This window comes from Dendropsophus ebraccatus, chromosome 14 (assembly GCF_027789765.1).
Source record: "Dendropsophus ebraccatus isolate aDenEbr1 chromosome 14, aDenEbr1.pat, whole genome shotgun sequence".
In the NCBI taxonomy this organism is placed as follows: Eukaryota; Metazoa; Chordata; class Amphibia; order Anura; family Hylidae; genus Dendropsophus; species Dendropsophus ebraccatus.
Genome location: NC_091467.1, coordinates 41,497,359 through 41,514,749, shown reverse-complemented (window position 1 = coordinate 41,514,749; position 17,391 = coordinate 41,497,359). Strand labels below are relative to the sequence as shown.

At 41.1% G+C, this 17,391-nt stretch overlaps 1 protein-coding gene across 1 annotated transcript in view; it reads left to right on the top strand.

The window, feature by feature from the left end:
• ANKFN1 (ankyrin repeat and fibronectin type III domain containing 1) overlaps positions 1 to 17,391 on the top strand; it is a 288,330-nt gene that overhangs the window by 109,776 nt on the left and 161,163 nt on the right. Inside the window, exon 5 of the mRNA XM_069953139.1 lies at positions 15,553 to 15,650. Coding sequence (XP_069809240.1) covers positions 15,553 to 15,650 — 98 coding nt within the window. The remainder of the gene's footprint in view (positions 1 to 15,552; positions 15,651 to 17,391) is intronic.

The window sequence follows — 17,391 nt, the reverse complement described above, 5'->3', positions numbered from 1 at the left end:
GGCGGAGGTCACTTACCTACCCTGTTCCTGCATCGGGTCCCGGATCGCCACCCCCTCCCCGGCCATAACTGAAAAATACCTTTAGGCCGGAGTACCCCTTTAACTACAGAGATTTCCTAAAAATGAATTCTTATCACATGTATAATAAACAACAAATTTTCTACAAACACACTGTGAACATTTAGCTGCGTATTTCCCTTGTGAACATCATCCTAAACATCCTTTTAGATGTGCAGCACTGTACATGATACCAACGCTTATTATGCAGACCCTTTTGGGTAAATTCACACACAGTGTTTTTCCCAAATAATATTATTGATGATGCATGGTATTGTTTTAGGAGCAAGTGCTAGCTGGAAGACAGTAGGGAAATGTAAAATGCCATACATATATACATACATACATAGCAGTTTTGGTTTAGGTGTTTGTTTGTTTGTTTTTTTTGGGGGGGGAGATGAGTGACTTTTTTTTTTCTTTTGCAGCATGCCCTGGCCTTGGCTGATCGCATGTTTTTTTCTCTTTCATGATGCAATTTTACTGGCTTTTTTACCAAAATACTGTGCATTAGTAGATGCTTCTTTTTTGTGTCCATGCTGTTTTTTTGCATGCATTTTTCTCATTGCATATTTGATGTAGCATTTCTGCATCTAGAAAAACCCTCTTCAGACTTAATTACACAAAGATATTATCGGTTGTATTTGGATGATTATCGACTGTTACAGCCGATAATCGATTTGTGTAATAGCTCCTGTTGAAAGGCAATATTCAGCCAACATGCACAATGTTGGCTTATCCTTGTTTTTCAACGTGTTGACATTTTTTTTACGATAATGACAGTATAGCTACAGTATCTCCTATGGGCTCCCCAGACAATCTAAAGATCATCCAAGCAGCCTCTCCCGCAGCTACTTCCCCTGCTCTTACCTGCTCGCTGTTGACATGTGTAATAGCACCAGCAGCGAGCGGGGAAACATCGGCCCGTGCAGTAGGGCTTTTACACATGGTGCTACCAGCTGCTGCTACTGCATTAATTTGTTATCTGCAGGTGGGACAAGGCTTGATACTTTACACAGTGGCAAATCTACTTGTAGCCCTCAATTATCAAAAAATAACAAGGACTACCCTTAGGCTATGTTCACACAACGTTTTTTTCAGCTCCGTTTAAAATGCAATCCGTTATTTTGAGTCTTAAATAACGGACGTTTTTCGAAGCCTGGCATCCCCTTAGTTATCTTAGTTTGGGGTTACTAATTGCCCTTTGGTTGTGGCTTAATTGAAAAATCCATTGAATTTAATAGTAAAAACGGAGAAAGAACAGTGACAATAGAAGAACTGTGTGTGAACAACTAATACAAAACGTCCGCTATTTGCAAAAAACGTCTGAAAATAATGTTCATGTTCATTATTTTGACGTCCACGGCAAAAACGTCCGTTTTTCAATACATTGTGTGCATAGGACGTCCGTCTTCAGTTAAATTGCTGCAAAAACGGACGTTTTTTTAAATAGCGAAATTGGATGTTTTTTCTCCATTTTTGACGTTGTGTGAACATAGCCTTACACAGCAAAGTTGATGAGCAGAGCACAATACTACACTTTTTATATGATCGTCTTTAAAGGGAGGGGAGTTCGGATGGAAAAAAACAGTGTATGAAGCAGGCAGCAGTCTCAGAACTCGGGGAAGAATACTGATAAAGCAATAGCAAGTATTGTGCAGGTTGTTAGTCTTTGGAAAATAAAAATATTTGTGATACTTCCTTACTATTTCTAAGATACAGATTTGTCTCTCTTCAGAGACATAATAGTCGTCATAGAATCATTGATGTAAACAAAATAACTTCACTTACATTGTATTTATGGTACATTATCATCTGAGCACCTGAAAGCCAGCATCTGTTGAAACGTTTAGAGGGTAAAAAAAAAAACCTTGGCAGAAAGGAGGGTGCATAATTTAAGTTTGCCTATGTGCCAGAAACTTACACTGTTTTATATACTTATTTACAGTGCTGTTTATTGAAACATCAGTACTTACACTGCCAACCGCAGCAACACATCGTCTGTTTGCTAACTTTTAAAACACAGAGTACCTTCATTAAAACATACAGTGACCACGCTAGCAAACATGGAAAATATCTTTACACATCATGTAAGATGTGTTAGCTATACATATATTAATGGCTGGCGGCATAAATGGAGATGGTCTCCTGGGTAAAGCTTCCTGTCTAACTTAATGTCCTGTATAAGCATAAATAATTATCTGTGTATTACACATACTTTTTTGCTTATTTATGTTGTCCACAGTATGTGTTTTTGGTTACATTTCAGATTAAAATGGTAGGTTGAGTGATTTCTATGATTTTTGTAGACACAAAGCTCAATACATTTCTTGTATACAGCAGTACCATGTGGAGTTGTGCTATAATATTCTTAAAGCGTAACTGTCATTTCAGGGCCATTTTTCTGAAAACATTAAATATCAACAGTACAAGCGATTTTAAGAAACTCTGTAATAGGTTTTATGTACTAAAAGAGTTTCCTTCTGTACTGAAAAAGCAATCTCCCAGCCTCCCCCCTCACATCAAATGAAGCAGGATTTCTGTCTCCATTATGTGGCTATGGAGAGGGGAGGGGCTGTTAGGAGTGACTGAGCACAGAGGATTTCTGCAAAGCACAACACCCTGCAATCTTCTCTCAGTAAGTTCCTAGATAAGCACTGACCTTTCTGACACCTGAATTTAGCGTTTTAGGTGCCCAGAGAGTCTACAAACAGCTGACCTTCATGTTACCTCTTCCTGCTCCCTCATTTCCCTCAGCCCCTCCCCCCTTCATAGGCTTACAATGGAGAGAGCAGAACCCGTCTTCACTGGCTTCTCTGTAATGAAGACGTGTTTGCCTGATAATGCACAGATAAGAAGTCAGGGGGGGAGGCTGGGAGATTGCTTCTTGAGTACAGAAGGAGGCTTTTTTGGCTGATGAAACCTATTACCGAGTTTCTTAAAATCGCTTATACTACTGATTTTTGCAATAAAAAAAAACATGACAGTTACGCTTTAAGTCTAGTGTCTACAGGGGATGTTCATTTCAGGCAGATATGTTGCGGCATGTGGCCGCATACTTTTCTGTATGCGGTCGCATGGCAGCAGCATGGCAGCAACCTTGGCAATGCGTGTCAGTGCTAACACGCGTGTCATAGGTTCACCATCACAGAGCTGAGCTAATACATCTGAAATTAAGATAGCGAATACTAATAAACATAAAGTAAATCAGACTTGAAATTGAGACCTTGAGGGAATTTACTGTTAAGTCTGGTATTTCAGAGTCCTTCCTTTTCATACAACAAATGTTTCAAGTCATCCCTTCAAGTGACTGAACTTGATCTCTGGCAAATAAAATAAGATAAACTAAATTAGTAGTTTTGCCTTCATGAAATTCAAGAAAATGCTTAGAAACACCTGATGCTTGTTGTTGTTTCTTCTTAATATAAAAGGAACACTTATAGAACTGTTTCTCGAGCTTATGGGATGTACACCCCACAAAGTACAAATTACACGCTTTGAAGAGTACCGAATTAACAACATGGGCTGAATTACAATTCTGGAATGCAGAAGTAGAATAGAATCATACTGATTTGTGTGCAAGCAAACATACTGAAATTGTCTGTGATTGTGCAAACATTAAAGGGGGTTTCCATTAAACCACAATAGTTGACTATCTGCCTCCCCAAAACAATAAGTCAACACAGGCTCGCTGTACCTTCCCTGCTCAGGTCTTCTGGTCACTTTTTGTTCTCTGTGGTGTAATTGGCTCACAAATGGCCCACCCATAAATTACAGTAAGGATAATGCCACCTTTGGTATCGACACAGTGCTATTGCCTATAATAGTGCCTCTACACAATAGTTATATACAAAATTGCCCTACACAGCAGCTTTCTCTCCTAGTGACTGAAAATTGTCTGTGAAAGCTGCTGTGTATGACAATTTACCACCAAAAACCTCCCCAATAGTCACCCATCAAATTGTAACATTGGTGGTTGCCCGGCATGTAACATTTCCAGGCACTTACCCCCTCCAGGACATGTTACCCCATTCTCTGTCGCTGCTGGTCACTCTACTGCTGGTTCATCGCCTGCCGTTCCTTGTCTGCCCTCTAGGGGTTGTGTGCTCGCACTGGCTGAAACTTTTGTATTGCCTAGAAAGGGCAAGTGCATGCCTATCCCTGTTTGGCTTCATGTATTTTAGGAAGCTCTACATGCTCACCTGGGCCTGAGCAACATAATAGTTTACTTCTGCAAAGGTTTCTGATCCTGTATCCTGTATTTGACCTTTGCATGTTTCCTGACCTTGCCTATGCCTGACCCTTGTGTAGCTCGCTGATTCGCAAGCCTTTCAACTTCATCTCTATCAACTAGCTATAGCTACTCCCCGAACTCATTCTGCTCTGCTGCTACACCAGCTATTGACTATAGCCACTCTGTGAACTCACTCAGCTCTGCTGCTCCACCAGCTACTGGCTTTATCTGCTATAAGAACTTATCCAGATCTCCAACAGAAACTCACTCAGCTCAATCCACTGTGCTGCATCATGTCGTACTAACCATCACCAGCTGCTGGATCTGCATCACACTGCTACTCTGGACTGTACTGACTCTCCTGCAATAGACCCATAACACTGGCCACATCCCTGGTCAGCCATCACCTCTACTAGTAGGTAATGGAGTGGGTCCACACCTTATGAATTGTTACACCATGTCCCCATACAGTAATTAGCCCACTCTAATATTGTACCATGTCAGAAGTTAGTCCCTCAAAAGTGCCTACTGAAGAAGATAGCCACCACATAGAATGTTAATGTCTCTTCAGAGCAATAAGCCAGAACACTATGCTTTATAATAGTGCCCCTCAATAGTCCCTCTCTTCCACAGCTAATTGTGCTCCTTCAGGAGAAAGGGTAAAAAAATACTTACCTTTCCCAGCTCTTCTTCCTGCTCTAGGTGCCCAAAGCAGCCAGCATGTATGACATTGTCTGAGCTGGAACACAACATCTTCAGCTTCTTTTCTTCCCTTCTAGCACGCAGGCCTAAAGATGCCTTCGGTTTGGGAGAGTGAGGAGCAGGAACCAATGGCTCTCTGCTCTGTTACTAAAAGGCTGCACATATCAGGAATTGCAGAGTTAGTAGCCCGGAATTCCTGGACCAAGGTCTGTAGTGAATATGGGTGATTTGAGAGGCCATGGGTCCCAGAGTAATGGAAATTTATGCACTGGAGAAATGATGGCATGGAGGACAAATTGTTACTCCAAACAAGATGTTATCAACTTAGCCCCAATACTGCACAATCCAAGCCAAAAATGGGCTACTCAAAGAGAAAATGAACATTTCTTCCTAAAAACACCATTACAAGCTTAGCTAATGGAGGTGAAAATTTACTCGACATAGGGTCACTCTTTACCTGAAAACAAACTGTATTATTAGACAAGAAAGAAATTATGTATCAACTAAAATTCAACTGGAATATTATGTATAGAAGGTGCTTGTGTGAGGTAGATATGATGAACTTACCTGTCCGTGATACTGACATTCCATGTTCTATCAGTGGCCAAGGTTTAAATAGGCCATTGTCTCTGACAGAAGCCCATGATTGTGTTTTACCCTTCACACTGATTCCTGGTTAACCTGGCTTGTACTCTCTGACCCCTGCTTTTTTTATTGTTACCTAGAGTGAAGTCTTGGGTTGAACCTGGTTTGTCTGTGGTAGTGCATTTAATTTCGATTTTGTCTCTACCGTTGCTTTTTTGGCTTTGGAACCACAGACATGTTTTCTGACTTAGTTTTTGTATTTCTGATCTTGCTCTATCCGTGACTGACAACCTTGGTTTTTCCCCTGACTTGTTTTACACCTAGTATTACTAGGGATTGTCACCCAGGCAGAGTCAGTGGCCTGAATTCAGGGCTCACTTTACCCCTGGAGACATGACAATATTGCCTAGATTTTATTATAATTTTTTTTACTGATCAGTGCCAGGTAATGAAACAATTGTTTTTATTGTTTTGTGTTTACTGTTTTTATTTTGTTGTTGTATTTTTTACCTTTTTTGTGGGGGGCTGCCATCTTATCTGCGCTATTTCAACCACATTCAGAGACTTATGTTTAAACTAAACATGCAAAAATCAGAATGCAAAAATTCAAGATACATTAGAATTCTGGCGGTATGTCGGCAATTTAAGTATCCATTCAAGGGAAGAAATTTATAAAAATTAGAATGAAAAAGTGAACTAGGTTAACCAGGCACCCCCTCTCTGCCAAGCAGGGGACACCTGGTTAAATGCTTGAGTCTCTCATTAATTTCAATAGGCTTTGTTGCTTGAGTCAAGCACTCAAGCATTAGAATAACAAGCACTAGAGCATTTTAGTGCTTGCTCAACACTAGTCTGAGAAACTAATGCAAAAAGGGTGGAACACGCTCTTGCTGCCAAATGCAGGAGTTTAAGAATGTTATCCATTCAGTAGATTAGTTGTAGATTCTATAATCATTCACACAGAGCTTTATTCTATTATTCAAGACCCTTTTTATTACCCCTTTTCTATTATTATTATTATTATTATTATTATTATTATTATTATTATTATTCATTTTACCAAAACGGTACTTTTCAAAAAGACAAAAGGTACTTACAAAGGAGGAAAACAGCAAGGACATGTAATAATTTAGTAGAAGTGACGGGGTTGGCTTCTTCATCTTAACATCAGTTTACCATCAAAATGCTAGCTCAATGGCTTTTGTATTTTGGGTTATTTTACTCCTTTGTCAGGAAACAACTTTATAATATGTTTCTATCTAGGGTGTTAAATGGACTTTTTTTCTTAGACTATTGACATTTGACTGTTGACTAAGAAGGTAATGAAGGGTACGAATAATGAAGGGAATTTACTAGCAGAGATGTTAGTTTTTTAAGCACTGTCATTTTCAGTTGGTTTAACATAGTTATAGACTTTGCTTCTGCAGTGAAATTTCAGCAATTGAGTGTCCAAAGTAAACAAATTGGACACAAAGGAGACAGTTCTTGTTAACACTGAATAACCTTATAGTGTTCATTATTTTCAACTCTTGAGAGTTCTCTAGTACTCTCTGTGAGGCTTCCAAAAACTTCAGTGTCTGCATATCTGTTCTTCTTATTGGCTTAGAAATGGTCTATGGAATTTTTTCATTTTGATAAGTATATTAAGCCACCTGTGGTCTGTGATATGAATTGTAAAATATTTTTAAAGCATTAAAAATGAATACCACTAACCTAACTCAAGTGCTGCTAATATTTAGTAAAATATGTATATAGAATGTAGATGAAAAGCCAGCACAGAAAATACTTTACCATGGACATGATCAAATGGACTGCCAATCCAGTCTAATGAGCATCCAATGCAAGGAATCTGTCAGGACTTGGGAACTGGAGGACAGGAATGCCCTAGCACTGACACCCACCCAGCTGTCCCTGCCTGCTTACTGCAACTGCCCTAAATGGCAGTGGATTACTGGGTGACAGTCCCTGGCCTACACATGTGTTACACAAATGCGGACTAGACAGACAAACACAATAATACGTGGTCAGGAGGCAAGGTCGGTAACAGTACAAAATCGGTTGGTCAGCGCAGTACAAAATCGTTAGTCAGAGGAGTAGTCAAAAAGCCAAAAGCCAGAATCTAGGAACCAGGATCACAATCAGAATACACGCTAGGTGTAGGGACACTCAGGAAATGAGGCTCTATCACAGGCAAGGAGGGAGGGGGATAGACAGGCATGGGAGGTGAAGTCCCAGCACCAGGATTGATTAGGGCCTGGGACTCCAACCTCCTGTACAAAACCAAAGCTGACTGGCAGCTGCATCTGCCAGTCAGCATCACAATAATCATGTATAGACTTAATAATCTCCTATGTGCTGATTTTTTTATAACCTGTTGCCCTAGTAAGCATCAACTTTATTGGGACGCTTGTGTTCCGTTCACTTCTAATCACATGAGCTGTCTGATTAGTACTGGCAATTGATTTTAATGTCACATGCAGCAAGGGGGATTGTGGGAAAGTGTCTGCACTTGCATGGCAGTTCAAAGAGTACACAATGAAGAAATCAGATGCATAGGGAAGAAAAACAGTATAGTTATGTAAAATTCTTTACTGAAACAGCACACTTGTTCGTGTGTGTGTGTCTGTGTGTGTGTGTGGTGCACTACAGATACCTCTTGGTGAGAGATCATTGACAGGCATCTATAATGCACCTAATAATACCACACTACTGTGCTGGAGGCAGACCACTTATAGAGACGGCTGTTTGATCTAAAAACAGGCATGAGCAGCTCATGCAGTTTCCCTGTCCACCATCCAGGTATACATATCACCTTCATTACACACCCTTATCTCTGTCTAGACTATTTCCAAGCACTTGAGAGTAGGGAATCTAATGTCATAGCACTTGTTATATGTCCTGCCATTGGCAGCTAGCCACCATAGTGAACTAGAAACCTGGACTTTTTATGGGCTGGAACTGTATCTTCCTAATTGTTGAATCCAGGTTCTGTTTGGGGTACAATGACAGTTGGGGTTGAATATGGAGGCCTCATAATAAGTGCTTCAATCTTGTCTTTTCTGTGGAGCAGCACACTGCCCCAAATGCTTGTGCGATGATCTGGGACACCATGGCATATGGTGGTGGATGAACCCTGAAAGACATACCAACAGCTCATTGATATGTACAGGACATCCTGCAGCCACACACAACATGTGTTGCCTCTAGTGGTAAGGTTGTCAACTGGCATCTTTCATGCACCCATTTTATTGCATTACAGCGATGTGCAGCCATTAACAAGGAATTTTACTAGATGCACAAAGGATTCAATCAACCGACTGATCGATTGCCCTTTTACAGTGGCTGGTTAAAAGAATGATTAATAGCAATAATCGCCCCATGTAAAAGGGAGTTAAGGTTTTCCCAGGAATGGCTTTGTTAGATTGAAACATTTCCTTAGGCTTCTTGGTTGCCAGATTTATCACAAATCAAACATTTATGAGACCAGCTGGGACTCAAACTTAATCAGCATATGAGTGTGCCAACAGGACCACCAGGGCACTAGACTAATTGTAGCTACAATATTATTATTATTATTATTATTATTATTATTATTATTATTATTATTGTGCCAAGAATTGGAAAATGTAAAATTTTTAAAAATGTCAATTTATTTCCCAAGACAGCAGTGGACCTTGGTGGATCAGTGGCGTAAAATCTATAGTGGCCAGTGGCAGTGGAAAACGTAGCAGTCAAGAGGGAGGTGGTTCAACACAGGGTGCAGATAGTGGCAATCTTCACTAGCTTGGATGAAGGTTGCAGCTCCCAGTAAGACCCTGTGGTCAGATGAATATTAGCCAGACTGGTATTGTGGACTGGATACTTCAAAGTTCCAATTCCACCGCAGTCAGAATTCAATCCCGGAGCCAGCAATCATCTAAAGGGTTCTCACTATGTTAGGATTGTCTGAAGCTTTTTGGCTGATGGTCCACCAAATGTGACTTGCGGCCCTGCACACACACAGTCAACTGCCCACCTCCAGAAAGTGAATCACACTATATACAGGGTGAGTTGCTGACATCACAGTGGGTGCAGCCTTGCTCCTGCCAAGTGACAGTACTTTAACCATGTGCATCCACCATTGTGGCCGCCATATTAGGATAATTTGTTAACATATTACATGGAATTTGCCTTGCTCGGTTCCCTTTGAGCATCTCTATCATTCCATAAACACATTAAAAAAAGCCCACTTTCCACCGCTCCAGTCTCTGGGCTCCAGTGTCCTGTTATTGAGATCCAACTAGAGACCTGATGTGGCGACCTGCTCAGCCATTCAGCGGCAGTGGCAGCTACAGCCGCTAAATGATTGAGTGGGTCTGCCACATTACGTCTCTAGTCCCATTTCAATACCAGGAAGCGGCCACACACCTGAGGTCGGAAGTGGAAAAGCAGGAGCCATGGTGGAAAGTAGATGTCATTTTTTCACCCACCCCTTCCCCGGGTATTCTGAAAAAGGGGTCCTGGCTGGACTACCCCTTTAAAATTGACCCCTCTAAAACTTCTACATAGATGAGATGGTATCCAATTACAGAAAGCAAGTAAATAAAGATGCAGACTGATAATGCTTCTTACATATGGGCTTTGCTATATATTATCCAAAGGCTAGTAAGCATTAACAGACACTAGAAATCTTAACCATGCTAAGCACAGAAACAGAATGTATTTTTTATTTTCTCTGACTCTACAAGAGAATCTCCAAGGTGTTTGACATGTGTATCAATCAGCTTTTATTAAACTCCAAACCAGAGCTTTCCTCTTTTGTGACATTCAGTAGGGATATGTTCATTGTTACCACTACAAGGTAAAATTCAGGATAACCAACTACAGTTCTTTTTCAAAGAAATATTAGCTAACATATTCCTCTTTCACTTTAAATAATAATAAAATAAGTGTAAAATATGCAACAAAAAAATCAGTTCTCCTTTTCTCAGTTTACCTCAGACAATAATGGAGAATTCTCTACCCTTTCTGTCTAGTTTAAAGGTAAAGGTTGCTCAGTCAGACTATGAAAGTGGATTTGCTCTTTCCTATACTGTCTAAGGGTGCTTCACACCTACCCGATCTGCAGCGGATTTTCTGCTGCAGATCCGCAGCAGATCCGCAGAGGATTTGACTAAATGAATGAACACAGCATTAAATCCGCACTGTAAAATCCGCTGCGGATACGGTGGTGTGAAAGCACCCTTATACTCTGTGGCTGATGATAAAATAAAAGAAAAAGTGCTTATGTGCAGACCAGGGCCGGATTAAGGTTGGTGGAGGCCCTGGGCGTAAATTTTGTTGGGGGCCCCCTGTTTTTTTTTTTTTTCAAATATAACCCATACAGTGCTCTATTTAGGTTCTTCTTACTGTAGCACCTATGCCTCCTCACTCCTGGCTGTATGGCTCAGCATCCTCCTCTGTTCTGCATATGATGGTCACTAGAGGCTGCAGTCCAGAGGAAGATGCCCGGGGAGGGGTGTATTCCCACTTTGTGTTTATGTTAATAATACATAATGCGAAAACACAGCACTTCAGTACTTTCTGTGCGCTCTTGCCCCCTGTGTTAGCCCCCACAGCAGCATATGGAGATGTGAATCACAGGCAAAACCTGGTCTAACTCCCATCTTCAGTTCCCAACCATGTACACTACCTGAAGTATGCGGCACACAGACTATATACTGTATATACTTCTGCTGTAATGTCCTCCATAGTATATACCCCTGCTGTAATGTCCCCCATAGTATATACCCCTGCTGTAATGTCCTCCATAGTATATACCCCTGCTGTAATGTCCCCCATAGTATATACCCCTGCTGTAGTGTCCTCCATAGTATATACCCCTGCTATAATGTCCTCCATAGTATATACCCCTGCTGTAATGTCCTCCATAGTATATACACCTTCTGTAATGTCTCCCATAGTATATACACCTGCTGTAATGTCCTCCATAGTATATACCCCTGCTGTAATGTCCTCCATAGTATATACCCCTGCTGTAATGTCCTCCATAGTATATACCCCTGCTGTAATGTCCTCCATAGTATATACACCTGCTGTAATGTCCTCCATAGTATATACCTCTGCTGTAATGTCCTCCATAGTATATACCCTGCTGTAATGTCCTCCATAGTATATACACCTGCTGTAATGTCCTCCATAGTATATACACCTGCTGTAATGTCCTCCATAGTGCTCTGATGTGCCCCAACACAAAACAAAACCTCCTACTCACCTGATCTGGGCGGGGGATGGCTCTTCTCTTTTCTGGCTCTTCCCTCTTCTGGCTCTTCTCTCTTCTGGATCTTCTCTCTCCTAGCTCTTCTCTCTTCTGGCTCTGTACTGTATCTTCATCCTGGCATCCGCTGTGACAGATCCCCCAGCAGGCTCCATGATGTCACCTCCTGCTGCTACTGGAGAGATCAGGTTTCACTGCTCAGGTCCCGCGTTGTCCTCTCCTCAGTGAGGCGAAGGAGGGGGAGTGAGGTCATTGGCAGGAGACAGACATCCTGACAGGAAGAATCCACTCAGCGCCTGCCAGGGGGGAGTCTGAGTTTGCTGGGCAGAAGATATTTGAACAAGGTTAACCCTATACCTCCCTCCTTCCCTGGACAGCATGTAGTTTGTCCAGTGCTGTGTCCAGGTACTGTTTTCACTCCACAGGTACTGTTTTCACTCACTTACAGGTTCCTGCTGGTGGGGGCCCCCCCTAGTGGTGGAGGCCCGTGGGCAGGTGCCCCTGTTGCCCCCTCTTTAATCCGGCCATGGTGCAGACCTAGAAGAGAAGGTTCTAGTGCAAAAACAAAGAAACTAGCTCCTCTGATAGTATTGTACGCAGGGCACAACATCTATTATAGCATGCAAATAAATACTTCTAGAGATGAGCGAAGCAGTTGAAAATTGGCTCTGCGAGGTTCGTGAATTCTGGGTCGGATTCGCAAATATTCACAAATATCATGCAAATCTTGAATCATGAATCATGAACTTTGCATGCAAACTATGGTAGCTACAATAGTGGGATTATAACAGAGTAGTGTTTTTTTCAACAGATGTGATAACAGTGTAAAAAATTGGAAAATGACAATTAAAAAAAAAAAAGACAGTCAATCATTCAATTTTCGCCCTGGGCAGTAGTGGGACTTGGTTGATCAGTGATGCAATATCAGTTTTCTCCTAGAACAGCAGTGGATATTAGTAACATCAAATGAAATGTGCATCAAATGAAACCCCACGGCTATGGTTAAAGCGACTCTGTACCCACAATCTGACCCCCCCAAAACCACTTGTACCTTTTGATAGCTGCTTTTAATCCAAGATCTGTCCTGGGGTCTGTTCGGCAGGGGATGCAGTTATTTTCATAAAAACAACTTTTAATCTGGCAGCGCTGTGTCTAATGGCCGGGGCTTACATTTGTATATGCATTAAGCTGGCACCACCTCTCTGTCCTTCCTCCCAACCCTCCTCATCATTCGGAATGATCCAGGAACATTTACTGCTGTTTGAGCTTTGCACAGGTGTATTAAGGATCCAGCCCATATTCATTATACACACAGGTGGGGAATAGGAAGCAATCTGCCTGGAGCATTCCTAATGATGAGGAGGGCGAGGAAGAAGGACAGAGAGGTCGTGCCAGCCTAATGCATATACAAATGTAAGCCCCGGCCGTTAGACACAGCGCTGCCAGATTAAAAGTTGTTTTTATGACAATAACTGCATCCCCTGCTGAACGGACCCCAGGACAGATCTTGGATTAAAAGAAGCTATCTGAAGGTACAAGTGGTTTGGGGGGGGTCAGATTGTGGGTACAGAGTTGCTTTAACAAGAAGAGAAATGTCCTCTTTGTGAACCATAGTTATGGGGATTTCTGTCTTGATAATCCTGTTCTTGGGGCATTGGTTGCACATTGTACTGTGGCAAAGCATTAAAGGGGTATTCTGGGAAAATTGTACTTTTTTCCACAGGATAGGGGAAAAGTAGTAGATCGTTTACACGGAACGATTATCGTGCAAATTTGCACGATATCGATCGAATTTGAACAATAATCGTACGTGTAAACGCTGCGAACGATCAAACGATGAGCGAGAAATCGTTCACTTTGATCTTTCAACAACTTCTCAAATTGTCGTTACGTGTGATCAGTCGTTCGACGATTTAACCAATGTGTGAGATAGGCTTAAGCAACCGCAAAACGAATTTACCATACGATATATTGTACCGTCTAAACGCTGATCATTATAAACAAAAAACTTTACTCCGACATCGTTAATCTTACGATCGGGCGTTCCGTGTAAACGTAGCATTATAACACTTCACTTTGGTCATTTGAGCCTACGGTGACCCCCAGGAATGTTTTTTTTTCCCCTCATTGGCGTGACAGACCATGTCAGAACATATAATCAAGTAAACTGATGATGATCATGACATTTCTGTTACACAGTTAGGCTATGTTCACAAAAAGTTTTTTCAGCTCCGTTTAAAATGACGTCCATTATTTTAAGTCTAAAATATCGGACGTTATTTACCAGCCTGGCCTCCCCTTATTGCAATGACTGGTGTTTGTACATTATTTTAGTTTGGGATTACTAATTGGACTTTGGCTGTGAATTTAATAGTAAAGACGGAGAAAGAACGGTGACAAAAGGAAAACTGTGTGTGAACTACTAATAAAAAACGTCCGCTGTTTGCAACAGACGTCCAAAAATAATGATCATGTTCATTAACGTCCGTTCTTCAATACACAGTGTGCATTGGACGTCCGTCTTCTCATTGACTTCAATGCATCGCCATTGTAGTCAGTTAAATTGCAGCAAAATTGACGTTTTCTTTTATTAAAAACGTCCACCTTTTCAATATTTTTGACGTTGTGTGAACATAGACATATAAAGAGTATGATGACAGCTAATTTTCCCTGATTGTATTTTTATAGTGTCTTAGCTTATTTATAAATATAAAGAGGTAGAATTGTCTCAGTTGCCCCTAGCAACCAGATTCAAACTTTTATTTTCCAAGGAATCTTTGAAGGATGAAGAGTGGAATCTGATTGGTTGCTAGGGCAACTGAGCCAGTTCTACTTTATACACCTTTGATACATCTCCCCTGCAAGAGATGAGAATTATTACAGCAGGCCATCATGGTACTGTTGTAGCTGTTCATGTGATGTTGTGCTGATAAATCATAGGACTAATAGCAGATTGAAATGGAAGAGGATGTAGTTTGCAATCTTAAATAAAAATGATGACTGATCAGAGATCGCATGATCCAGATGCAGCAATGAAATGCATGAATACAGCAGAGCTGGGATAAAACAGATGACACATAAGGAAGGAATGGTAATGATAAGTGTGCATTATTTGGGCAAATTAAAAAACTAAATTTGCAGGAGTGCTTTTTAAATGATACAAGTCTGGCTATCTGTAGCTAATATTGAAAATAATATTTAACCCATCTTTAGTAGGCTTTTAAGTGGCTCCCTAGAGGTGGCTATGGGAAGACAAACTTTGTCATTTAAGGCTACGTTCACATTACGTTAGAGACCGGACGTTCCGTGACCTGGCCAGGTCACGGAACAGCCGGTCTCTGCAAAGATCATCCCGGCAGGTACTGCACTGAATTCACTGAATTGCAGCCGCAGAAAACTGACATGTCAGTTCTTTGCAGCGCCGCATGGGATCCCGGCCAGAGCGTATACGATGTGTATACGCTCCGCCCGGGATCCCATAGAAGAATAGACAGTCTTCCACACCGTACTTTTACGCTGTGTATCTGAAATTGAGCTCCAAGCTACATACAATTATTTGAGGAAGGTATAGGAGTTTTGACCTATTTAGAACAGAAACAATAGATCCACTTTAACTGAATCCATTTTATGGTTATACTTTAAATACAACAGAGAGATATACATGTTGTGCAATACGCTATCTGACTTAATTTCCTGATTTTTATATCTCCTTTTCTTACAGTTGAATGGAGCATCTCATCTGACTTCTGTCCATTAGCTGGTGAAGTTATTTTGGATAATCTGCAGTCATTGAAGTACACAATAACAGGCCTCACTATGGTAAATTTAAGGTCTTTCAATCTATTCATAGTCAACCTTAGATTTTGTTAGAATGTATCTGATTATTTGTGGTGCCCGAGGGGTCTGCAAGAGGTTATAAGGCGGAGCTAGCAGGTGTTGCGGTACTGCTGCAGCACGTGTCCTGTGTTACATAAGAACACCTTTGGCAGTACATAAAGCAGGGTTCTGGGACACTGCACAATCACCCGTGGGGACATTCATACAAATGATCCCACCAGCAACATGCCAGACTAAACTGGCTGATCTAGGCTGAAAAATCATGCAAAATGGAATCTCACGAAATAACAAATATTCAACTATAGTTTCTAAAAAAAAAAAAAAATCCAACCTGACAGCCATTTTTGGCAAACATTAGCCGTAGCAAGTTATTGATAACAAGTCATTTTAAGGCAATGTTCACACTATGTGAGACAACGGCCATTATGTGCCATGCTGTGTCACAGAACGGCCAGTGCCAGTGAAGCTTATCTGGGCCGGTACTGCACTACCGGCTGGGATAAAATTAATTTCTACTGAATTGGGATGCAGGTGCATTAGTGTGCGCCCGCATCCCAATTCACCATCGCACACAATGGAAAGTGCGGATGGAGCCGCACTTTCCATCGTGTGCACCGTCAGGGTTGTGTAGCCGCTATTCAATGAATAGCGGCCGCACAAAACTGACATGTCAGTTTTTGTTGCGGCTGCTAGGAATCCCGGCCTGGGCATATACTATGTGTATACACTCCGGCCGTGATTCCATAGACTGCAGCACAATGTAAATTTTCTATTAATCACGGCCGTAGTTGCAAATCGGCAACAGCGGCCGTGATTAATAGAAAATTTACGTTGTGTGAACCTAGCAGGCCTTTTCAGATTACTTTTTGCTTATGTGTACAGGCAGTTTTAGCTACCAGGAGTTCAATCCTTCCCTTGACAACTTGGCTTGTCATATCTGTACGCTGCACACCAGATGGCAATTGTCAATTAGCGTGAAGCATTTTGGAACTTTATTCACACACATGCAGGTCAGGAACATATTTATGTCACTGCTGTGTGGATAACAGCATAATCTTCGTCAGAATAAAATACGTCAGTCCCTCTGAAGAAAATATCTGTGACTGATGAGTAGAATAACACATGTGTATTCATGCCAGAGCTCCATAAATTCCCTATGCATTATGACTGTGAAATAGATATAGCTGCTGCTTATCAGATTTGAAGAGGCATCATCTTCTCCGTCTGAGCATTCTTATAGCACTTTTGTTCTCAGTCATGTTAATCAGCTCCTAACTGTGCCCTCTTTTAACCCCCTATTAACCACCCATATACTTTTTTTAAAGGTTTTATTTTTAGATCATTTTTACAATGCCTAATAATAGTGCAGTCTTATAAGGGCTAAATGCCAACTTTGCAAGTTGTTATGTATACAGGCTTAATTGAGCACTGTGTTTGTAATGCAAGAATGACAGTGCCACTTCCTCTTGTAGTCAAAGTATATCCCGATATAACTGAACCCCCTTTGTAGAGTGAACAATGTAATGTAGTGGTCTAAATCTTTGGCAGATATGATTTGAAGACAATTGTACTGTTTTTTATTAATACTATGTGTGACACTGCTAAAAACGCCAAACTGCCAAAATACCAATTTACTTACTCTTTATTAGATAAAAACATGCATAAAGAACAGAAAAAAAGAAGAAGAGTCAGCACTGATAAAATGAGTGACATGGGACAAAGA